Source organism: Salvelinus namaycush, chromosome 2, assembly GCF_016432855.1.
Source record: "Salvelinus namaycush isolate Seneca chromosome 2, SaNama_1.0, whole genome shotgun sequence".
In the NCBI taxonomy this organism is placed as follows: domain Eukaryota; kingdom Metazoa; phylum Chordata; class Actinopteri; order Salmoniformes; family Salmonidae; genus Salvelinus; species Salvelinus namaycush.
The window spans coordinates 454404-480425 of record NC_052308.1 but is presented as its reverse complement, the minus strand read 5'-3'; the positions used below and the strand labels follow the sequence as shown (position 1 = coordinate 480425).

The 26022-nt window shown below is 41.6% G+C and overlaps 1 protein-coding gene across 1 annotated transcript; it reads left to right on the top strand.

The window, feature by feature from the left end:
* The first annotated feature begins 1153 nt into the window (after positions 1-1153).
* On the top strand, positions 1154-25326 carry LOC120020053 (extensin-like). The gene is made up of 2 exons (XM_038963491.1): positions 1154-1308; positions 23712-25326. The coding sequence occupies exons 1-2, from the start codon at positions 1154-1156 to the stop codon at positions 25324-25326; spliced, it is 1770 nt and encodes a 589-aa protein (XP_038819419.1).
* Positions 25327-26022: the final 696 nt, after the last annotated feature.

The following is a 26022-nucleotide window of genomic DNA, read 5'->3' as shown; positions in this document are numbered from 1 at the left end:
ATTCCAGTTTTAACATGTTAGATCTATTCCAGTTTTAACATGTAAGATCTATTCCAGTTTTAACATGTAAGATCTTTTCCAGTTTTAACATGTAAGATCTATTCCAGTTTTAACATGTAAGATCTGTTCCAGTTTTAACATGTAAGATCTATTCCAGTTTTAACATGTTGGATCTATTCCAGTTTTAACATGTTAGATCTATTCCAGTTTTAACATGTAAGATATATTCCAGTTTTAACATGTTAGATCTATTCCAGTTTTAACATGTTAGATCTATTCCAGTTTTAACATGTAAGATCTATTCCAGTTGTAACATGTAAGATCTATTCCAGTTTTAACATGTAAGATCTATTCCAGTTTTAACATGTAAGATCTTTTCCAGTTTTAACATGTTGGATCTACATTTTTACATTTACATTTTAGTCATTTAGCAGACGCTCTTATCCAGAGCGACTTACAGTAGAGTGCATACATTTTATATACTGAGACAAGGATATCCCTACCGGCCAAACCCTCCCTAACCCGGACGACGCTATGCCAATTGTGCGTTGCCCCACGGACCTCCGGGTTGCTGCCGGCTGCGACAGAGCCTGGGCGCGAACCCAGCCCAGCCTGGGCGCGAACCCAGAGACTCTGGTGGCGCAGCTAGCACTGCGATGCAGTGCCCTAGACCACTGCGCCACCCCTTCGGTCTCAACGTAGACTTTGATCTGAAGCCATTCTTGTGATTGGCTATTGTAAATGTTTGTAGGCCTATGTAGCCAAATTGTATCTATGATTCATGTTTTTTGTATGTTATTTTTATATCTTAGAATGAACCAACGATATCAGGCCACACCCGTCCATGATTACAGACACCTGTGTGTCCTTTGACACTATAAACTAGTGACCCACAGTGTTTGTCATTATACCCTGAAGACAGCTTGTCTGTGGAAACGTTGGGTATTAGGTTATTCAATTATTGCATCTGAGCTCTTAGAATGTGAGGCTCTCCTTTACTTTTTCAAGGGTTCCTCACAGCACCACCCGCTATGGGTGGATTCCTCACAGCACCACCCGCTATGGGTGGATTCCTCACAGCACCACCCGCTAAAAGGTGGATTCCTCACAGCACCACCCGCTAAAAGGTGGATTCCTCACAGCACCACCCGCTATGGGTGGATTCCTCACAGCACCACCCGCTATGGGTGGATACCTCACAGCACCACCCGCTATGGGTGGATTCCTCACAGCACCACCCGCTATGGGTGGATTCCTCACAGCACCACCCGCTATGGGTGGATTCCTCACAGCACCACCCGCTAAAAGGTGGGTTCATCACAGCATCACCCGCTATGGTTGAGTTCCTCACAGCACCACCCGCTATGGGTGGATTCCTCACAGCACCACCCGCTAAAAGGTGGGTTCATCACAGCACCACCCGCTATGGTTGAGTTCCTCACAGCACCACCCTCTAAAAGGTGGGTTCATCACAGCACCACCCGCTATGGTTGAGTTCCTCACAGCACAAGCACCTATAACAATCTCCCAGGGACAGAGTCTGCGTAGCTCACCAAACTAACCTATCCCCATAGGGTTCTGAAGCCTGGTGAATTTAACCGGTCAGAGTGGTAGGTAGGTAGCTAGCTAGCTTCTGGCAAGCATGCGTGAAGCAGCATGACAGGCGTATTCATACCGCCGATTCTGTTGCAAAACGTTAGCAAGCGAAACGGGGAGAGGCCTGCCTACCTGAATTTGTCCAATAGTAGGGTGTTAGGTGACGGAACAAACGGAAGCTTTGTGAGAAAAGCAGTGATCAAATCTATTTTAACTAAATGTCAATAATGTGGTCATCAAAACACAGAAATCATTTGAAAATATGAATGTGGATGTTGTTAATAACCATGTCTAAAAAAATCCCAATACTGTATTGATATTTATGCTATGCGTAGAACGTTCAATTGTGTGCCTTAATGAAGCCGGCCAAAATCAGTGTGTTCATATCTGCTCTTGGCTATGGGTATTCCTCACTCTACCAAAGTAAGAGTGATGTGATATTGTATTTCCAACAAGTATTTTTTTACCTTTATTTAACTAGGCAAGTCAGTTAAGAACAAAATCTTATTTCCAAAATCTTATTTCCAATTTCCTTATTTCCAATCTATTCCAGTTTTAATATGTAAGATCTATTCCAGTTTTAACATGTAAGATCTATTCCAGTTTTAACATGTAAGATCTATTCCAGTTTTAACATGTAATATCTATTCCAGTTTTAACATGTAAGATCTATTCCAGTTTTAACATGTAAGATCTATTCCAGTTTTAATATGGAAGATCTATTCCAGTTTTAACATGTAAGATCTATTCCAGCTTTAACATGGAAGATCTATTCCAGTTTAACATGTAAGATCTATTCCAGTTTTAACATGTAAGATCTATTCCAGTTTTAATATGTAAGATCTGTTCCAGTTTTAACATGTTGGATCTATTCCAGTTTTAATATGTAAGATCTATTCCAGTTTTAACATGTAAGATCTATTCCAGTTTTAACATGTAAGATCTATTCCAGTTTTAATATGTAAGATCTGTTCCAGTTTTAACATGTAAGATCTATTCCAGTTTTAACATGTAAGATCTATTCCAGTTTTAACATGTAAGATCTATTCCAGTTTTAATATGTAAGATCTGTTCCAGTTTTAATATGTAAGATCTGTTCCAGTTTTAACATGTTGGATCTATTCCAGTTTTAATATGTAAGATCTATTCCAGTTTAAACATGTAAGATCTATTCCAGTTTTAACATGTAAGATCTATTCCAGTTTTAACATGTAAGATCTATTCCAGTTTTAACATGTAAGATCTATTCCAGTTTTAACATGTAATATCTATTCCAGTTTTAACATGTAAGATCTATTCCAGTTTTAACATGTAAGATCTATTCCAGTTTTAATATGGAAGATCTATTCCAGTTTTAACATGTAAGATCTATTCCAGCTTTAACATGGAAGATCTATTCCAGTTTAACATGTAAGATCTATTCCAGTTTTAACATGTAAGATCTATTCCAGTTTTAATATGTAAGATCTGTTCCAGTTTTAACATGTTGGATCTATTCCAGTTTTAATATGTAAGATCTATTCCAGTTTTAACATGTAAGATCTATTCCAGTTTTAACATGTAAGATCTATTCCAGTTTTAATATGTAAGATCTGTTCCAGTTTTAACATGTAAGATCTATTCCAGTTTTAACATGTAAGATCTATTCCAGTTTTAACATGTAAGATCTATTCCAGTTTTAATATGTAAGATCTGTTCCAGTTTTAATATGTAAGATATATTCCAGTTTTAATATGTAAGATCTATTCCAGTTTTAATATGTAAGATCTATTCCAGTTTTAATATGTAAGATCTGTTCCAGTTTTAATATGTAAGATCTATTCCAGTTTAAACATGTAAGATCTATTCCAGTTTTAACATGTAAGATCTATTCCAGTTTTAACATGTAATATCTATTCCAGTTTTAACACGTAAGATCTATTCCAGTTTTAACATGTTGGATCTATTCCAGTTTTAATATGGAAGATCTATTCCAGTTTAACATGTAAGATCTATTCCAGTTTTAACATGTAAGATCTATTCCAGTTTTATTATGTAAGATCTATTCCAGTTTTAACATGTTGGATCTATTCCAGTTTTAATATGTAAGATCTATTCCAGTTTTAATATGGAAGATCTATTCCAGTTTTAACATGTAAGATCTATTCCAGTTTTAACATGTAAGATCTATTCCAGTTTTAATATGTAAGATCTGTTCCAGTTTTAACATGTTGGATCTATTCTAGTTTTAATATGTAAGATCTATTCCAGTTTTAACATGTAAGATCTATTCCAGTTTTAATATGTAAGATCTGTTCCAGTTTTAACATGTAAGATCTATTCCAGTTTTAACATGTAAGATCTATTCCAGTTTTAACATGTAAGATCTATTCCAGTTTTAATATGTAAGATCTGTTCCAGTTTTAATATGTAAGATATATTCCAGTTTTAATATGTAAGATCTATTCCAGTTTTAATATGTAAGATCTATTCCAGTTTTAATATGTAAGATCTATTCCAGTTTTAATATGTAAGATCTGACCCAGTTTTAATATGTAAGATCTATTCCAGTTTAAACATGTAAGATGTATTCCAGTTTTAACATGTAAGATCTATTCCAGTTTTAACATGTAAGATCTATTCCAGTTTTAACATGTAAGATCTATTCCAGTTTTAACATGTTGGATCTATTCCAGTTTTAATATGGAAGATCTATTCCAGTTTAACATGTAAGATCTATTCCAGTTTTAACATGTAAGATCTATTCCAGTTTTAATATGTAAGATCTGTTCCAGTTTTAACATGTTGGATCTATTCCAGTTTTAATATGTAAGATCTATTCCAGTTTTAACATGTAAGATCTATTCCAGTTTTAACATGTAAGATCTATTCCAGTTTTAACATGTAAGATCTATTCCAGTTTTAACATGTAAGATCTATTCCAGTTTTAATATGGAAGATCTATTCCTGTTTTAACATGTAAGATCTATTCCTGTTTTAACATGTAAGATCTATTCCAGTTTTAATATGTAAGATCTGTTCCAGTTTTAACATGTTGGATCTATTCCAGTTTTAATATGTAAGATCTATTCCAGTTTTAATATGGAAGATCTATTCCAGTTTTAACATGTAAGATCTATTCCAGTTTTAACATGTAAGATCTATTCCAGTTTTAATATGTAAGATCTGTTCCAGTTTTAACATGTTGGATCTATTCCAGTTTTAATATGTAAGATCTATTCCAGTTTTAATATGTAAGATCTGTTCCAGTTTTAACATGTAAGATCTATTCCAGTTTTAACATGTAAGATCTATTCCAGTTTTAACATGTAAGATCTATTCCAGTTTTAACATGTAAGATCTATTCCAGTTTTAACATGTAAGATCTATTCCAGTTTTAACATGTAAGATCTATTCCAGTTTTAACATGTAAGATCTATTCCAGTTTTAACATGTAAGATCTATTCCAGTTTTAACATGTAAGATCTATTCCAGTTTTAACATGTAAGATCTATTCCAGTTTTAACATGTAAGATCTATTCCAGTTTTAACATGTAAGATCTATTCCAGTTTTAATATGTAAGATCTATTCCAGTTTTAATATGGAAGATGTAAGGGCTGTCGTTCTCCTCATCCTCGGACGAGGAGAGGAGAGAAGGATCAGTGGACCAATACGCAGCATTTGGGAAATAAGCCATCTCTTTATTTACAACGATGGCAACACGAAAACAAACACTTACAAATTTACAAAAACAAGAAAACGACGTAGACGAAAACCTGAACTTGAACTTACTTAACTAACGTAAAACTCACGGACAGGAACAGACTACATCAAAACGAAACGAACAGCCAAACAGTCCCGTAAGGTACATACATCGACGAAACAGGAGACAATCACCCACAACGAACACTGTGACAACGCCTACCTAAATATGACTCTTAATTAGAGGAGAACGCAAAACACCTGCCTCTAATTAAGAGCCATACCAGGCAACCAAAACCAACATAGAAACAGATAACATAGACTGCCCACCCAAAACACACGCCCTGACCATAAACACATACAAAAACAACATAAAACAGGTCAGGACCGTTACAGAACCCCCCCCTCAAGGTGCGAACGCCGGGCGCACCAGCACAAAGTCCAGGGGAGGGTCTGGGTGGGCAGTTGACCACGGTGGTGGCTCCGGCTCTGGACGCTGTCCCCACACCACCATAGTCACTCCCCGCTTCTGTCTTCCCTTCCCAATGACCACCCTCAAACTAACATCCCCTAAATGAACGGCCAGCACCGGGAGAAGGGGCAGCACCGGGACAAGGGGCAGCACCGGGACAAGGGGCAGCACCGGGACAAGGGGCAGCACCGGGACAAGGGGCAGCACCGGGACAAGGGGCAGCACCGGGATAAGGGGCAGCACCAGGATAAAGACCAGCACCGGGATAAGGACCAGCACCGGGATAAGGGGCAGCACCGGGATAAGGGGCAGCACCGGGACAAGGGGCAGCACCGGGACAAGGGGCAGCACCGGGATAAGGGGCAGCACCGGGACAAGGGGCAGGTCCCGGCTGATATACTCAGGCAGATCCTGACTGAACGGCTCTTGACGCTCATGGCTGGCTGACGGCTCTCGACGCTCATGGCTGGCTGACGGCTCTCGACGCTCATGGCTGGCTGACGGCTCTCGACGCTCATGGCAGGCTGACGGCTCTCGACGCTCATGGCAGGCTGACGGCTCTCGACGCTCATGGCAGGCTGACGGCTCTCGACGCTCATGGGAGGCTGACGGCTCTCGACGCTCATGGCAGGCTGACGGCTCTCGACGCTCATGGCAGGCTGACGGCTCTCGACGCTCATGGCAGGCTGACGGCTCTGGCTGCTCATGGCTCGCTGGCGGCTCTGGCAGATCCTGTCTGGTTGGCGGCTCTGGCAGATCCTGTCTGGTTGGCGGCTCTGGCAGATCCTGTCTGGTTGGCGGCTCTGGCAGATCCTGTCTGGTTGGCGGCTCTGGCAGATCCTGTCTGGTTGGCGGCTCTAGCATCCTGTCTGGTTGGCGGCTCTGGCAGATCCTGTCTGGCGGGCGGCTCTAGCGGCTCCTGTCTGGCGGGCGGCTCTAGCGGCTCCTGTCTGGCGGACGGCTCTGTAGGCTCATGGCAGACGGGCGGCTTTGCAGGCTCATGGCAGACGGGCGGCTTTGCAGGCTCATGGCAGACGGATGGCTCAGACGGCGCTGGGGAGACGGATGGCTCAGACGGCGCTGGGGAGACGGATGGCTCAGATGGCGCTGGGGAGACGGATGGCTCAGATGGCGCTGAGGAGACGGATGGCTCTGGCCGGATAAGGCGCACTGTAGACCTGGTGCGTGGTGCCGGAACTGGAGGCACCGGGCTAAGGATAAGCACCTTCCTACTAGTGCGGGGAGCAGGGACAGGGCACACTGTACTCTCAAAGCCCACTCTATAACTGATGCGAGGTACCGGCACTGGTGACACCGGGCTGAGGACAAGCACATCAGGCTTAGTAGGGGGAGAAGATACAGTGTGTACAGGGCTCTGGAGACGCACAGGAGGCTTAGTGCGTGGTGCCGGAACTGGAGGCACCGAACTGGATACACGCACTACAGGGAGAGTGCGTGGAGGAGGAACAGGGCTCAGGAGACGCACTGGTAGCCTAGTGCGTAGTGTAGGCACTGTAGGTACTAGGCTGGGGCGGGGAGGTGGCGCCGGAAATACCGGACCGTGGAGGCGTACTGGCACTCTTGAGCATTGAGCCTGCCCAACCTTACCTGGTTGAATACTCCCGGTTGCCCGACCAGTGCGGGGAGGTGGAATAACCCGCACCGGCCTATGTAGGCGAACCGGGGAAACCATGCGTAAGGCAGGTGCCATGTATGCCGGCCCGAGGAGACGCACTGGAGACCAGACGCGTTGAGCCGGCCTCATGACACCTGGCTCAATACCCAATCTAGCCCTGCCAGTGCGGGGAGGTGGAATAACCCGCACTGGGCTATGCACTCGTACAGGAGACACCGTGCGCTCTACTGCGTAACACGGCGCCTGCCCGTACTCCCGCTCTCCACGGTAAGCCTGGGAAGTGGGCGCAGGTCTCCTACCTGCCCTTGGCCCACTACCTCTTAGCCCCCCCCCAAGAAATTTTTGGGTGTTACTCACGGGCTTTTTTGGCTTCCGTGCCAGACGCGTTCCCTCATAATCTCCGGTAGCCTCTGCTCTCCTCAGTGCCTCCAGCTGTTCCCATGGGAGGCGATCCCTACCAGCCAGGATCTCCTCCCATGTGTAGCAACCCTTTCCGTCCAATATATCGTCCCATGTCCATTGCTCCTTCTTTTCCTGTCCCTTACTCCGTTGAGTTTTCCCTTGCCGCTTGGTCCTAGTTTGGTGGGTGATTCTGTAAGGGCTGTCGTTCTCCTCATCCTCGGACGAGGAGAGGAGAGAAGGATCAGTGGACCAATACGCAGCATTTGGGAAATAAGCCATCTCTTTATTTACAACGATGGCAACACGAAAACAAACACTTACAAATTTACAAAAACAAGAAAACGACGTAGACGAAAACCTGAACTTGAACTTACTTAACTAACGTAAAACTCACGGACAGGAACAGACTACATCAAAACGAAACGAACAGCCAAACAGTCCCGTAAGGTACATACATCGACGAAACAGGAGACAATCACCCACAACGAACACTGTGACAACGCCTACCTAAATATGACTCTTAATTAGAGGAGAACGCAAAACACCTGCCTCTAATTAAGAGCCATACCAGGCAACCAAAACCAACATAGAAACAGATAACATAGACTGCCCACCCAAAACACACGCCCTGACCATAAACACATACAAAAACAACATAAAACAGGTCAGGACCGTTACAGAAGATCTATTCCAGTTTTAACATGTAAGATCTATTCCAGTTTTAACATGTAAGATCTATTCCAGTTTTAATATGTAAGATCTGTTCCAGTTTTAACATGTTGGATCTATTCCAGTTTTAATATGTAAGATCTATTCCAGTTTTAACATGTAAGATCTATTCCAGTTTTAATATGTAAGATCTATTCCAGTTTTAATATGTAAGATCTATTCCAGTTTTAATATGTAAGATCTGTTCCAGTTTTAATATGTAAGATCTATTCCAGTTTAAACATGTAAGATCTATTCCAGTTTTAACATGTAAGATCTATTCCAGTTTTAACATGTAATATCTATTCCAGTTTTAACACGTAAGATCTATTCCAGTTTTAACATGTTGGATCTATTCCAGTTTTAATATGGAAGATCTATTCCAGTTTAACATGTAAGATCTATTCCAGTTTTAACATGTAAGATCTATTCCAGTTTTAATATGTAAGATCTGTTCCAGTTTTAACATGTTGGATCTATTCCAGTTTTAATATGTAAGATCTATTCCAGTTTTAACATGTAAGATCTATTCCAGTTTTAACATGTAAGATCTATTCCAGTTTTAACATGTAAGATCTATTCCAGTTTTAACATGTAATATCTATTCCAGTTTTAACATGTAAGATCTATTCCAGTTTTAACATGTAAGATCTATTCCAGTTTTAACATGTGAGATCTATTCCAGTTTTAATATGTAAGATATATTCCAGTTTTAATATGTAAGATCTATTCCAGTTTTAATATGTAAGATCTATTCCAGTTTTAATATGTAAGATCTGTTCCAGTTTTAATATGTAAGATCTATTCCAGTTTAAACATGTAAGATCTATTCCAGTTTTAACATGTAATATCTATTCCAGTTTTAACATGTTGGATCTATTCCAGTTTTAATATGGAAGATCTATTCCAGTTTAACATGTAAGATCTATTCCAGTTTTAACATGTAAGATCTATTCCAGTTTTATTATGTAAGATCTGTTCAAGTTTTAACATGTTGGATCTATTCCAGTTTTAATATGTAAGATCTATTCCAGTTTTAACATGTAAGATCTATTCCAGTTTTAATATGTAAGATCTGTTCCAGTTTTAACATGTTGGATCTATTCCAGTTTTAATATGTAAGATCTATTCCAGTTTAAACATGTAAGATCTATTCCAGTTTTAACATGTAAGATCTATTCCAGTTTTAACATGTAATATCTATTCCAGTTTTAAAACGTAAGATCTATTCCAGTTTTAACATGTTGGATCTATTCCAGTTTTAATATGGAAGATCTATTCCAGTTTAACATGTAAGATCTATTCCAGTTTTAACATGTAAGATCTATTCCAGTTTTAATATGTAAGATCTGTTCCAGTTTTAACATGTTGGATCTATTCCAGTTTTAATATGTAAGATCTGTTCCAGTTTTAACATGTTAGATCAATTCCAGTTTTAACATGTTGGATCTATTCCAGTTTTAACATGTAATATCTATTCCAGTTTTAACATGTAAGATCTATTCCAGTTTTAACATGTAAGATCTATTCCAGTTTTAACATGTGAGATCTATTCCAGTTTTAATATGTAAGATCTGTTCCAGTTTTAATATGTAAGATCTATTCCAGTTTTAATATGTAAGATCTGTTCCAGTTTTAATATGTAAGATCTATTCCAGTTTAAACATGTAAGATCTATTCCAGTTTTAACATGTAAGATCTATTCCAGTTTTAACATGTAATATCTATTCCAGTTTTAACACGTAAGATCTATTCCAGTTTTAACATGTTGGATCTATTCCAGTTTTAATATGGAAGATCTATTCCAGTTTAACATGTAAGATCTATTCCAGTTTTAACATGTAAGATCTATTCCAGTTTTAATATGTAAGATCTGTTCCAGTTTTAACATGTTGGATCTATTCCAGTTTTAATATGTAAGATCTATTCCAGTTTTAACATGTAAGATCTATTCCAGTTTTAACATGTAAGATCTATTCCAGTTTTAACATGTAAGATCTATTCCAGTTTTAACATGTAATATCTATTCCAGTTTTAACATGTAAGATCTATTCCAGTTTTAACATGTAAGATCTATTCCAGTTTTAACATGTGAGATCTATTCCAGTTTTAATATGTAAGATATATTCCAGTTTTAATATGTAAGATCTATTCCAGTTTTAATATGTAAGATCTATTCCAGTTTTAATATGTAAGATCTGTTCCAGTTTTAATATGTAAGATCTATTCCAGTTTAAACATGTAAGATCTATTCCAGTTTTAACATGTAATATCTATTCCAGTTTTAACACGTAATATCTATTCCAGTTTTAACATGTTGGATCTATTCCAGTTTTAATATGGAAGATCTATTCCAGTTTAACATGTAAGATCTATTCCAGTTTTAACATGTAAGATCTATTCCAGTTTTATTATGTAAGATCTGTTCAAGTTTTAACATGTTGGATCTATTCCAGTTTTAATATGTAAGATCTATTCCAGTTTTAACATGTAAGATCTATTCCAGTTTTAATATGTAAGATCTGTTCCAGTTTTAACATGTTGGATCTATTCCAGTTTTAATATGTAAGATCTATTCCAGTTTAAACATGTAAGATCTATTCCAGTTTTAACATGTAAGATCTATTCCAGTTTTAACATGTAATATCTATTCCAGTTTTAAAACGTAAGATCTATTCCAGTTTTAACATGTTGGATCTATTCCAGTTTTAATATGGAAGATCAATTCCAGTTTAACATGTAAGATCTATTCCAGTTTTAACATGTAAGATCTATTCCAGTTTTAATATGTAAGATCTGTTCCAGTTTTAACATGTTGGATCTATTCCAGTTTTAATATGTAAGATCTATTCCAGTTTTAACATGTAAGATCTATTCCAGTTTTAATATGTAAGATCTGTTCCAGTTTTAACATGTTGGATCTATTCCAGTTTTAATATGTAAGATCTGTTCCAGTTTTAACATGTTAGATCAATTCCAGTTTTAACATGTTGGATCTATTCCAGTTTTAACATGTAATATCTATTCCAGTTTTAACATGTAAGATCTATTCCAGTTTTAACATGTAAGATCTATTCCAGTTTTAACATGTGAGATCTATTCCAGTTTTAATATGTAAGATCTGTTCCAGTTTTAATATGTAAGATCTATTCCAGTTTTAATATGTAAGATCTGTTCCAGTTTTAATATGTAAGATCTATTCCAGTTTAAACATGTAAGATCTATTCCAGTTTTAACATGTAAGATCTATTCCAGTTTTAACATGTAATATCTATTCCAGTTTTAACACGTAAGATCTATTCCAGTTTTAACATGTTGGATCTATTCCAGTTTTAACATGTAAGATCTATTCCAGTTTTAATATGTAAGATCTGTTCCAGTTTTAACATGTTGGATCTATTCCAGTTTTAATATGTAAGATCTATTCCAGTTTAAACATGTAAGATCTATTCCAGTTTTAACATGTAAGATCTATTCCAGTTTTAACATGTAATATCTATTCCAGTTTTAACACGTAAGATCTATTCCAGTTTTAACATGTTGGATCTATTCCAGTTTTAATATGGAAGATCTATTCCAGTTTAACATGTAAGATCTATTCCAGTTTTAACATGTAAGATCTATTCCAGTTTTAATATGTAAGATCTGTTCCAGTTTTAACATGTTGGATCTATTCCAGTTTTAATATGTAAGATCTATTCCAGTTTTAACATGTAAGATCTATTCCAGTTTTAATATGTAAGATCTGTTCCAGTTTTAACATGTTGGATCTATTCCAGTTTTAATATGTAAGATCTGTTCCAGTTTTAACATGTTAGATCAATTCCAGTTTTAACATGTTGGATCTATTCCAGTTTTAACATGTTAGATCTATTCCAGTTTTAACATGTAAGATATATTCCAGTTTTAACATGTTAGATCTATTCCAGTTTTAACATGTAAGATCTATTCCAGTTTTAACATGTAAGATCTATTCCAGTTTTAACATGTAAGATCTTTTCCAGTTTTAACATGTAAGATCTGTTCCAGTTTTAACATGTTAGATCTATTCCAGTTTTAACATGTTAGATCTATTCCAGTCTTAACATGTAAGATCTATTCCAGTTTTAACATGTAAGATCTATTCCAGTTTTAACATGTAAGATCTTTTCCAGTTTTAACATGTAAGATCTATTCCAGTTTTAACATGTAAGATCTATTCCAGTTTTAACATGTAAGATCTTTTCCAGTTTTAACATGTAAGATCTGTTCCAGTTTTAACATGTTAGATCTATTCCAGTTTTAACATGTTAGATCTATTCCAGTCTTAACATGTAAGATCTATTCCAGTTTTAACATGTAAGATCTATTCCAGTTTTAACATGTAAGATCTTTTCCAGTTTTAACATGTAAGATCTATTCCAGTTTTAACATGTAAGATCTATTCCAGTTTTAACATGTAAGATCTATTCCAGTTTTAACATGTTGGATCTATTCCAGTTTTAACATGTAAGATCTATTCCAGTTTTGACATGTAAAATATATTCCAGTTTTAACATGTAAGATCTATTCCAGTTTTGACATGTAAAATATATTCCAGTTTTATAGTACCCATTTAAATCCTATGGTTGAGTTTCCAATTATGTTCCTTTTTGATGATATTTTAGTGTGGTTCAGACTTGGACAAGGCAGATTTCAAGTGATTTTTAAAATGGCATAGATAGATACAACAAAGTCGGAAGTTTACATGCACCTTTGCCAAATATGTTTAAACGTTTAAACTCAGTTTTTCACAATTCCTGACATTTAATCCTAGTAAAAATTCCCTGTCTTAGGTCAGTTAGGATCACCACTCTATTTTAAGAATGTGAAATGTCAGAATAATAGTAGAGAGAATGATTTATTTCAGATTTTATTTATTTCATCACATTCCCAGTGAGTCAGAAGTTTACATACACTCAATTAGTATTTGGTAGCATTGCCTTTAAATTGTTTAACTTGGGTCAAACGTTTTGGGTAGCCTTCCACAAGCTTCCCACAATAAGTTGGGTGAATTTTGGCCCATTCCTCCTGACAGAGCTGGGGTAACTGAGCCAGGTTTGTAGGCCTCCTTGCTCGCACACGCTTTTTCAGTTCTGCCCACAAATTTTGTATAGGATTGAGGTCAGGGCTTTGTGATGGCCACTCCAATACCTTGACTTTGTTGTCCTTAAGCCAATTTGCCACAACTTTAGAAGTATGCTTGGGGTCATTGTTCATTTGGAAGACCCAATTGCGACTAAGCTTTAACTTCCTGACTGATGTCTTGAGATGTTGCTTCAATATATCCACGTAATTTTCCTTCCTCATGAGGCCATCTATTTTGTGAAGTGCACCATCCCTCCTGCAGCAAAGCACCCCCACAACATGATGCTGCCACCCCTTCATCAGACCAGAGGACATTTCTCCAAAAAGTATGATCTTTGTCCCCATGTGCAGTTGCAAACTGTAGTCTGGCTTTTTTATGGTGGTTTTGGAGCAGTGGCTTCTTCCTTGCTGAGCGGCCTTTCAGGTTATGTCGATATAGGACTCGTTTTACTGTGGATATAGATACTTTTGTACCTGTTTCCTCCAGCATCTTCACAAGGTCCTTTGCTGTTGTTCTGGGATTGATTTGCACTTTTCGCACCAAAGTACGTTCATCTCTAGGAGACAGAACACGTCTCTTCCTGAACGGTATGACGGCTCCGTGGTCCCATGGTGTTTATACTTGCGTTCTATTGTTTGTACAGATTAACATGGTACCTTCAGGCGTTTGGAAATTGCTCACAAGGATGAACCAGACTTGTGGAGGTCTGCAATCTTTTTCTGAGGTCTTGGCTGATTTCTTTAGATTTTCCCATGATGTCAAGCAAAGAGGCACTGCGTTTGAAGGTAGGCCTTGAAATACATCCACAGGTACACCTCCAATTGACTCAAATTATGTCAATTAGCCTATCAGAAGCTTCTAAAGCCATGACATAATTTTCTGGAATTTCCAAGCTGTTTAAAGGCACAGTCAACTTAGTGTATGTAAACTTCTGACCCACTGGAATTGTGATACAGTGAAATAATCTGTCTGTAAACAATTGTTGGAAAATATTACTTGTGTCATGCACAAAGTAGATGTCCTAACCGACTTGCCAAAACTATAGTTTGTTAACAAGACATTTGTGGAGTGGTTGAAAAACGAGTTTTAATGACTCCAACCTAAGTGTATGTAAACATCTGACTTCAACTGTAGATAGATAGACAGACCAACCTACCAATGCTAGCCATTGCCTGGGCCTTTTCCAAAGGCTTTAAGATCTAGTACGTCATCCAGCCTAATGAGCACATGTCAGCAGACAAGCCAATGGAGGCCTTGTCCTTATTTTAGAATGTAAACAAACTGGCAGTTTCAGTTGACTGACACGATCCTTCTCAGACTGACTCCTCTGTAATGGGAGTAGAACTATTGCAGACTAGGTTTATAATATTTGTATATAATATAAACTGTATAACTGTAGCATGACTATGTAAAATACTATGTATACCAGTATAACTGTAGAACTATATGTAAAATAACTGAGAGTAACAAGATGATCTACTGCAGCCAGTGTTTATTCTAAAGATTTGCACAAATAGAATGTCTTATCAGAGTAGCTCTTCCAATTCCTTCTTATAAGCTAACATCCATTCTATCAGGGTACCCCATCTGCAGAATCCCTGCCATATTCACTGTATCCATGGAAACTATGAGAAACCATCAGTGCGTGGGAGGAGAGGCAAACCCGGGGGGTGTGGCCTAGCTAGCCCTCATCAGGTCTCTAATGGTATGTGGGTTTGTGTGTGTGTATTTGTGTGTGTGTGTGTGTGTGTGTGTGTGTGTGTGTGTGTGTGTGTGTGTGTGTGTGTGTGTGTGTGTGTGTGTGTGTGTGTGTGTGTGTGTGTATTTGTGTGTATTTGTGTGTGGTGTGTGCGTGTATTTGTGTGTGCTGGAACAATGGCAGGAAGACAGTTGGTTGGTTTTACTGACCTCAGCACTCACAGACAACATTACCCTAACTGAAATGTCTGCAGAGAAACCAAAAGGAAAATGAAAACGAAAACAGGAAGCTAGACAGAATTATGTCTGTCCAGTTAAAAAAGATTGATTCTTCCCTCCCAAGGCTGGCTATAGTCCATTACAAGGCTGGCTATAGTCCATTACAAGGCTGGCTATAGTCCATTACAAGGCTGGCTATAGTCCATTACAAGGCTGGCTATAGTCCATTACAAGGCTGGCTATAGTCCATTACAAGGCTGGCTATAGTCCACTACAAGGCTGGCTATAGTCCACTACAAGGCTGGCTATAGTCCATTACAAGGCTGGCTATAGTCCACTACAAGGCTGGTTATAGTCCACTACAAGGCTGGCTATAGTCCACTACAAGGCTGGCTATAGTCCACTACAAGGCTGGCTATAGTCCACTACAAGGCTGGCTATAGTCCATTACAAGGCTGGCTATAGTCCACTACAAGGCTGGCTATAGTCCATTACAAGGCTGGCTATAGTCCACTACAAGGCTGGCTATAGTCCATTACAAGGCTGGCTATAGTCCACTACAAGGCTGGCTATAGTCCATTACAAGGCTGGCTATAGTCCATTACCAGAGTGTATAGTCCATTACCAGGGTGTTATAGTCCATTACAAGGCTGGTTATAGTCCATTACCAGGGTGTATAGACCATTACCAGGGTGTTATAGTCCATTACAAGGCTGGTTATAGTCCATTACAAGGCTGTTATAGTCTAATACCAGGCTGTTATAGTCCATTACAAGGCTGGTTATAGTCCATTACCAGGGTGTTATAGTCTAATACCAGGCTGTTATAGTCTAATACCAGGGTGTTATAGTCTAATACCAGGGTGTTATAGTCTAATACCAGGGTGTTATAGTCTAATACCAGGGTGTTATAGTCTAATACCAGGCTGTTATAGTCTAATACCAGGGTGTTATAGTCTAATACCAGGCTGTTATAGTCCATTACCAGGGTGTTATAGTCTAATACCAGGGTGTTATAGTCTAATACCAGGGTGTTATAGTCTAATACCAGGCTGTTATAGTCTAATACCAGGGTGTTATAGTCTAATACCAGGGTGTTATAGTCTAATACCAGGGTGTTATAGTCTAATACCAGGGTGTTATAGTCTAATACCAGGGTGTTATAGTCTAATACCAGGCTGTTATAGTCTAATACCAGGGTGTTATAGTCTAATACCAGGGTGTTATAGTCTAATACCAGGGTGTTATAGTCTAATACCAGGGTGTTATAGTCTAATACCCGGGTGTTATAGTCTAATACCAGGGTGTTATAGTCTAATACCAGGGTGTTATAGTCTAATACCAGGGTGTTATAGTCTAATACCAGGGTGTTATAGTCTAATACCAGGGTGTTATAGTCTAATACCAGGCTGTTATAGTCCATTACAAGGCTGGTTATAGTCCATTACCAGGGTGTATAGTCTAATACCAGGGTGTTATAGTCTAATACCAGGGTGTTATAGTCTAATACCAGGGTGTTATAGTCTAATACCAGGGTGTTATAGTCTAATACCAGGGTGTTATAGTCTAATACCAGGGTGTTATAGTCCATTACAAGGCTGGTTATAGTCCATTACCAGGGTGTTATAGTCTAATACCAGGGTGTTATAGTCTAATACCAGGGTGTTATAGTCTAATACCAGGGTGTTATAGTCTAATACCAGGGTGTTATAGTCTAATACCAGGGTGTTATAGTCCATTACCAGGGTGTTATAGTCTAATACCAGGGTGTTATAGTCTAATACCAGGGTGTTATAGTCTAATACCAGGGTGTTATAGTCTAATACCAGGGTGTTATAGTCTAATACCAGGCTGTTATAGTCTAATACCAGGGTGTTATAGTCCATTACCAGGGTGTTATAGTCTAATACCAGGGTGTTATAGTCCATTACCAGGGTGTTATAGTCTAATACCAGGGTGTTATAGTCCATTACCAGGGTGTTATAGTCTAATACCAGGGTGTTATAGTCTAATACCAGGGTGTTATAGTCCATTACCAGGGTGTTATAGTCTAATACCAGGCTGTTATAGTCTAATACCAGGGTGTTATAGTCCATTACCAGGGTGTTATAGTACACCCATATGGAATGATGAAGGTGTAGGAGTGAGAAATCCCCCTTATAAAGTCATTGGAAAAATAATGTATTTTGTAGTGTTTCTTTATTTAGTATGTTTTGTGTCATATTTATAACCTTTATGGGCATCAATAAAAGTGCATTAGTGTTTCAATTGGGTTTAGGGCTGAATTATATTATGGCAGTAGAAGTTCTGTAGGTTTAAACAGTATACCAAACCCGTTCATTCATTTTATTTTACCTTGGGGAAAATGCTACTGCATAAATACTTCCATGATCAATATTTTAGTCAATGTTTATTACTAAGTAGCCTTGTTTATTACTAATTGAAAGGCTATAATATAAAAAACAGCTAATAAATTAAGAACATATAACAATCTTGGACCTGCAGGTTACACAATTATGCCTTCCAAATATACAGTACCAGTCAAAAGTTTGGACACACCTACTCATTCAAGGGTTTTTCTTTATTTTTTACTATTTTCTACATTGTAGAATAATAGTGAAGACATAAAAACGATGAAATAACACACATGGAATCATGTAGTAACCAAATTAACGTGTTAAACAAATCTAAATATATTTTATATTTGAGATTCTTCAAATCTAGTAGCCACAGTAGCCACCCTTTGCGTTGATGACAGCTATGCACACTCTTGGCATTCTCTCAACCAGCTCATGAGGTAGTCGCCCTATTTGGTAAAACACCAAATCCGAATTATGACAAGAGCAGCTCAAATAAGCAAAGATAGATTACAGTCAATTTCTTCAAGTGCTGTCGCAAAAACCATCAAGCGCTATGATGAAACTGGCTCTCATGAGGACCGCCACAGGAAAGGAAGACTTAGAGTTACCTCTGCTGCAGAGGATAAGTTCATTAGAGTTACCAGCCTCATAAATTGCAGCCCAAATAAATGCTTCACAGAGTTCAAGTAACAGACACATCTCAACATCAACTGTTCAGAAAAGACTGTGTGAATCAGGCCTGTATGGTCGAATTGCTGCAAAGAAACCACTACTAGAGGACACCAATAAGAAGAAGAGACTGGCTTGGGCCAAGAAACACAAGCAATGGACATTACACTGGTGGAAATCTATCCTTTGGTCTGATAAGTCCAAATTTGCGATTACAACCGCTGTGTCTTTGTGAGACGCAGAGTAGGTGAACGGATGATCTCGGCATGTGTGGTTCCCACCGTGAAGCATAGAGGAGGAGGTGTGATGGTGTGGGTGTGGGGGTGATGGTGTGGGGGTGCTTTGCTGGTGACACTGTCAGTGATTTATTTACAATTCAAGGCACACTTAACCAGCATGGCTACCACAGCATTATGCAGCGATACGCCATCCCATCTGGTTTGCATTTAGTGGGACTAACATTTGTTTTTTCAACAGGACAATGACCAAACACACCTCCAGGCTGTGTAAGAGCTATTTGACCAAGAAGGAGATTGATGGAGTGCTGCATCAGATGACCTGGCCTCCACAATCACCTGACCTCAACCTAATTGAGATGGTTTGGGATGAGTTGGACCGCAGAGTGCAGGAAAATCAGCCAACAAGTGCTCAGCATATGTGGGAACTCCTTCAAGACTGTTGGAAAAGCATTCCAGGTGAACCTGGTTGAGAGAATACCAAGAGTGTTTGAAGCTGTCATCAAGACAAAGGGTGGCTGCTTTGAAGAATCTAAGATCTATATTATATCTATAATATATTTAAGTACATGTTGGAGTTGAGTTTAATTGGCTATAGTTACTGTAGTGACGAATTCGCCAGCTAGGTGAGTAGGGTAACATGAATGGCTGCTCCCCATAGCATGTCACCTACTAGCCTACACTACTGTTTCACTGCTGTCAGGCTGTCGCTGATACATTACTGATCTACACTATCCATATCACCCAGAGAGACAGTTATAACTTCACAGGGGGTTCGAATGTTTGTTTCAAAGGAAATGATGGGCTATTTCCATGGAGTTTTAGCCTTCACCTGCTGAATTCCAATAGTTCATGGCTGTGTCATTTCACGGTTTTCAATGGTTTTAAGTGTTAGGCAGTGGTGGAAAAAAAATACCCAATTGTCATACTTGAGTAAAAGTATGGATACCTTAATTAATCGAAAGTTACTCAAGTAAAAGTGAAAGTCAGCCAGTAAAATACTACTTGAGTAAAAGTCTAAAAGTATTTGGTTTTAAATATACTTAAGTATCAAAAGTAAATGTAATTGCTAAAATATACTTAAGTATCAAAAGTAGAAGTTTAAATCATTTAAAATTCTTCATATTAAGCAAAACAAAATAGAAACAGTAAAGTAAGGTGCAGATTCCCCAAAAAACTACTTAAGTAGTACTTTAAAGTATTTGTACTTTACACCACTGATGTTAGATAATACTTTTAAAGTTCAAACGTGTATGCTTGCATTGAATTCATTTTCTGTAGCCTATTCCTGTGTTGTGCACAGCGTTGCAGGTTGCTAGGGTGTAGAGACCTGTTGCTATGGGCCCACCATGCTCAAGTGCCTGCTGTGTAGACTGCTCCACAATGCAGCAAACGTCTTTGTCTTGTTTCATGGGCTTCACTGGTGGCTGTTGGAGAGGAGAGGAGAGAGGAGAGGAGAGGAGAGGAGAGGAGAGGAGAGGAGAGGAGAGGAGAGGAGAGGAGAGGAGAGGAGAGGAGAGGAGAGGAGAGGAGAGGAGAGGGGAGGGGAGAGGAGAGGAGAGGAGAGGAGAGGAGAGGAGAGGAGAGGAGAGGAGAGGGGAGGGGAGGGGAGAGGAGAGGAGAGGAGAGGAGAGGAGAGGAGAGGAGAGGAGAGGAGAGGAGAGGAGAGGAGAGGAGAGGAGAGGAGAGGAGAGGAGAGGGGGAGGGGAGGTTTACAACAAGGGCTTTCATTGCTCGTTGTCATAAACTGTAGTGAGATTATCACCACTGTGCCACTGTATTTCCAGATCACATACACAACTCTGCAGTTGCGTGTCCCCACATACGTAGCATTCCTGTTACAATACAGCGGGAGGCATAATACATCCATTTGCGGTTGTCTATAACAACAATTCTATTATTCTTGTCACCATTGCGGAATTTGCAAGACCTGCATGGCAAAGAAATGGAATGTGGATGGACCAGTATGGCGCCATACCCACTCAGTCAGTGACTGTGACGTACCTCTGTTATATGAATGCCATACCAGGCTCACACTGTTTATGTGTTCCTGTTCTTCATTTAGATCTGTTGAACGTTTAGCCTGATGTATGTGCTCTGTAACGTGCCGACACCAAGTGGAAGCTGCTGGTTGAACTCAGGTGTTTTATTTTCACAATGTCTGGGATTTCCAACACGGCTTCAGCAACCTGGCTGGGTTGGGCTCGGCTTGGTTCAGAAGTGTGAAAAAAACCCTCCCTCTCTCCTCCCTGCCCTGTCACAGGCCCTCAGAGGTGGGTGGGTGGAAGGGGGGGGGGGGGGGACTTGCTAAGCCAGGAGGCCAGCAGGAGGGGAAGATCAGATGAGAAGAGAGCAGGGTGATAATCCAGATCTATAGTCTGTATAAATCAGTCCAGAGGGCTGTAGTCTGTAAAAATCAGTCCAGAGGGCTGTAGTCTGTATAAATCAGTCCAGAGGGCTGTAGTCTGTAAAAATCAGTCCAGAGGGCTGTAGTCTGTATAAATCAGTCCAGAGGGCTGTAGTCTATATAAATCAGTCCAGAGGGCTGTAGTCTATATAAATCAGTCCAGAGGGCTGTAGTCTGTATAAATCAGTCCAGAGGGCTGTAGTCTGTAAAAATCAGTCCAGAGGGCTGTAGTCTGTATAAATCAGTCCAGAGGGCTGTAGTCTGTTTAAATCAGTCCAGAGGGCTGTAGTCTGTTTAAATCAGTCCAGAGGGCTGTAGTCTATATAAATCAATCCAGAGGGCTGTAGTCTGTATAAATCAGTCCAGAGGGCTGTAGTCTTCATAAATCAGTCCAGAGGGCTGTAGTCTGTATAAATCAATCCAGAGGGCTGTAGTCTGTATAAATCAATCCAGAGGGCTGTAGTCTGTATAAATCAATCCAGAGGGCTGTAGTCTGTATAAATCAGTCCAGAGGGCTGTAGTCTTCATAAATCAGTCCAGAGGGCTGTAGTCTGTATAAATCAATCCAGAGGGCTGTAGTCTGTATAAATCAATCCAGAGGGCTGTAGTCTGTATAAACCAGTCCAGAGGGCAGTAGTCTGTATAAATCAGTCCAGAGGGCTGTAGTCTATATAAATCAGTCCAGAGGGCAGTAGTCTATATAAATCAGTCCAGAGGGCTGTAGTCTATATAAATCAGTCCAGAGGGCTGTAGTCTGTATAAATCAATCCAGAGGGCTGTAGTCTGTATAAATCAGTCCAGAGGGCAGTAGTCTGTATAAATCAGTCCAGAGGGCTGTAGTCTGTATAAATCAGTCCAGAAGGCTGTAGTCTCTATAAATCAGTCCAGAGGGCTGTAGTCTATATAAATCAGTCCAGAGGGCTGTAGTCTGTATAAATCAGTCCAGAGGGCTGTAGTCTGTATAAATCAATCCAGAGGGCTGTAGTCTGTATAAATCAGTCCAGAGGGCAGTAGTCTGTATAAATCAGTCCAGAGGGCTGTAGTCTGTATAAATCAGTCCAGAGGGCAGTAGTCTGTATAAATCAGTCCAGAGGGCTGTAGTCTGTATAAATCAGTCCAGAGGGCTGTAGTCTGTATAAATCAATCCAGAGGGCTGTAGTCTGTATAAATCAGTCCAGAGGGCTGTAGTCTGTATAAATCAGTCCAGAGGGCTGTAGTCTGTATAAATCAATCCAGAGGGCTGTAGTCTGTATAAATCAATCCAGAGGGCTGTAGTCTGTATAAATCAATCCAGAGGGCTGTATTCTGTATAAATCAGTCCAGAGGGCTGTAGTCTGTATAAATCAGTCCAGAGGGCTGTAGTCTGTATAAATCAGTCCAGAGGGCTGTAGTCTATATAAATCTGTCCAGAGGGCTGTAGTCTGTATAAATCAGTCCAGAGGGCTGTAGTCTGTATAAATCAGTCCAGAGGGCTGTAGTCTTCATAAATCAGTCCAGAGGGCAGTAGTCTGTATAAATCAGTCCAGAGGGGTGTAGTCTGTATAAATCAGTCCAGAGGGCTGTAGTCTATATAAATCTGTCCAGAGGGCTGTAGTCTGTATAAATCAGTCCAGAGGGCTGTAGTCTGTATAAATCTGTCCAGAGGGCTGTAGTCTATATAAATCAGTCCAGAGGGCTGTAGTCTGTATAAATCAGTCCAGAGGGCTGTAGTCTGTATAAATCAGTCCAGAGGGCTGTAGTCTGTATAAATCAGTCCAGAGGGCTGCAGTCTGTAAAAATCAGTCCAGAGGGCTGTAGTCTGTATAAATCAGTCCAGAGGGCTGTAGTCTGTATAAATCAGTCCAGAGGGCTGTAGTCTGTATAAATCAGTCCAGAGGGCTGTAGTCTGTATAAATCAATCCAGAGGGCTGTAGTCTATATAAATCAGTCCAGAGGGCTGCAGTCTGTAAAAATCTGTCCAGAGGGCTGTAGTCTGTATAAATCAATCCAGAGGGCTGTAGTCTGTATAAATCAGTCCAGAGGGCTGTAGTCAATATAAATCTGTCCAGAGGGCTGTAGTCTTCATAAATCAATCCTGAGGGCTGTAGTCTGTATAGAGGAGGGAGGGATGGAAGAGGGAAGAGAAAGGAGGGAGGGATGGAGGAGGAAGGGATGGAGGAGGGAGTGATGGAGGAGGAAGGGATGGAGGAGGGAGTGATGGAGGAGGAAGGGATGGAGGAGGGAAGAGAAAGGAGGGAGGGATGGAGGAGGGATAGGCCCTGGCCAGAAGGTGAAAGCCCCTGGGTGTCCTCCTTAATCTGTGGTGATCTGAACTGGAGGAGCCAGGAGGCAGAATGTAGGAGGCAGGAAGAGTCAGGAGGACCCAGGGGGGGATAGGAGGAGCCATGAGGAGGCAGGAGAAGCCAGGAGGATCTAGGAGTTGGCAGAAGGAGCTATGAGGTGGCAGGAGGAGCCATGAGGAGACAGGAAGAGCCATGAGGATCCAGGAGATGGATAGTGTGAGAGTGTGTGTGGTCCCAGCCATGCCCAGCCCCCCACCCCTACTTCCCCCATTCCTACACCCCCTAGCTCCACAGGCCTACTTCCCCCAGTCCTACTTCCCCCAGCCCCACAGGCCTACTTCCCCCAGTCCTACTTCCCCCAGCCCCACAATTCTACTTCCCCCAGTCCTACTTCCCCCAGTCCCACAGCCTACTTCCCCCAGCCCCCCAGTCCTACTTCCCCCAGTCCCCCAGTCATACTTCCCCCAGCCCCACAGGCCTACTTCCCCCAGTCCTACTTCCCCCAGCCCCACAGGCCTACTTCCCCCAGTCCTACTTCCCCCAGCCCCACAAGCCTACTTCCCCCAGTCCTACTTCCCCCAGCTCCACAGGCCTACTTCCCCCAGTCCTACTTCCCCCAGCCCCACAAGCCTACTTCCCCCAGTCCTACTTCCCCCAGTCCTACTTCCCCCAGTCCCACAGCCTACTTCCCCCAGCCCCCCAGGCATACTTCCCCCAGTCCCCCAGGCCTACTTCCCCCAGCCCCCCAGTCCTACTTCCCCCAGTCCCCCAGTCCTACTTCCCCCAGCCCCACAGGCCTACTTCCCCCAGTCCTACTTCCCCCAGCCCCACAGACCTACTTCCCCCAGTCCTACTTCCCCCAGTCCCCCAGGCCTACTTCCCCCAGGCCCCCAGCCCCAGGCCTACTTCCCCCAGCCCCCCAGTCCTACTTCCCCCAGTCCCCCAGTCCTACTTCCCCCAGCCCCCCAGGCCTACTACCCCCAGTCCCCCAGTTCTACTTCCCCCATGCCCCCAGGCCTACTTCCCCCTTCCCCCAGGCCTATTTTCCCCAGCCACACAGGCCTACTTCCCCCAGTCCTACTTCCCCCAGCCCCACAGGCCTACTTCCCCCAGTCCTACTTCCCCCAGCCCCACAGACCTACTTCCCCCAGTCCTACTTCCCCCAGCCTCCCAGGCCTACTTCCCCCAGTCCCCCAGGCCTACTTCCCCAAGTCCCCCAGGCCTACGTCCCCCAGGCCCCCAGCCCCAGGCCTACTTCCCCCATGCTTCCACCCACTCATGCCAGGCCTACTTCCTCCATGCTTCCACCCCCCCAAGCCTACTTCCTCCATGCTTCCACCCCCCCAAGCCTACTTCCTCCATGCTTCCACCCCCCCAAGCCTACTTCCCCCATGCTTCCACCCCCCCACGCTAGGCCTACTTCCCCCATGCTTCCACCCCCCCACGCTAGGCCTACTTCCCCCATGCTTCAACCCCCCCAAGCTTACTTCCCCCATGCTTCCAACCCTCACGCCAGGCCTACTTCCCCCAAGCCTACTTCCCCCATGCTTCCACCCCCCCAAGCCTACTTCCCCCATGCTTCCACCCCCCCATGCCAGGCCTACTTCCCCCATGCTTCCACCCCCCCATGCCAGGCCTACTTCCCCCATGCTTCCACCCCCCCATGCCAGGCCTACTTCCCCCATGCTTCCACCCCCTCACGCCAGGCCTACTTCCCCCATGCTTCCACCCCCCCATGCCAGGCCTACTTCCCCCTGCCCCCCAGCCCATACTTTACCCAGGCCCCAAGGCCCTCGACCTTCTCTAGTCCTTTCCTGCCTCAGGATGCAACAGACAGTGTGACGTCCCACTAACAAAGTAAGAGCAATGAAACAGTCCTTACTTCCTTTCTGACTGTAATGTGTTTACTGCCTGAGGAGATTATAAGGAAGCAGCTTGCAGAGCGGAGCAAGCGGGGAAGGCCGGGGCAGCTGCTGTTTTCTCCTACTAGCAAGCAGCAGCAGGCTGCATGGGGGAGAGAGAGGAGACGACAGGCAGGATGCCGTTATGGAGAAGTGCATCTCGGGCCAGGCAGCAAGGCTCAGGTAAAGCCAATGGACCACCCAGACCCAAGGCCAGGTAGGCTCATACCCTTATAGGCACTAACCTCAACTATTTATCATTTCTGAATGAATGGATCACGATTTCTACCATTGTGTCATTTTTACTCAGAAGTACAATTCATTGAGCACTTGGAATAAGACACATTTTTGGAGTATTGATTGATAATATGTTGTCAACTCACAACCAGTCAGAGCAGACACATCAGCACTTTCCTTCACTGAGCTTCAATCCCCTTCCTTCTTTCCCTCCATGTGCTGTAGTGATCTGATCACCAGTGGAAAGAAAGTCTCTCTATCTCAGGTCTGCATGACTTAACTGTTGAATTCTGTCACACAGCAGAGGATTCCAAATGAATTCAACCTCTAGAATGTGACCTGTAGCTTTCTGTAGTCTATCGTGAGATGACGAAGTAGATTACTTAATTACTTGACTTGATTGATATTGGG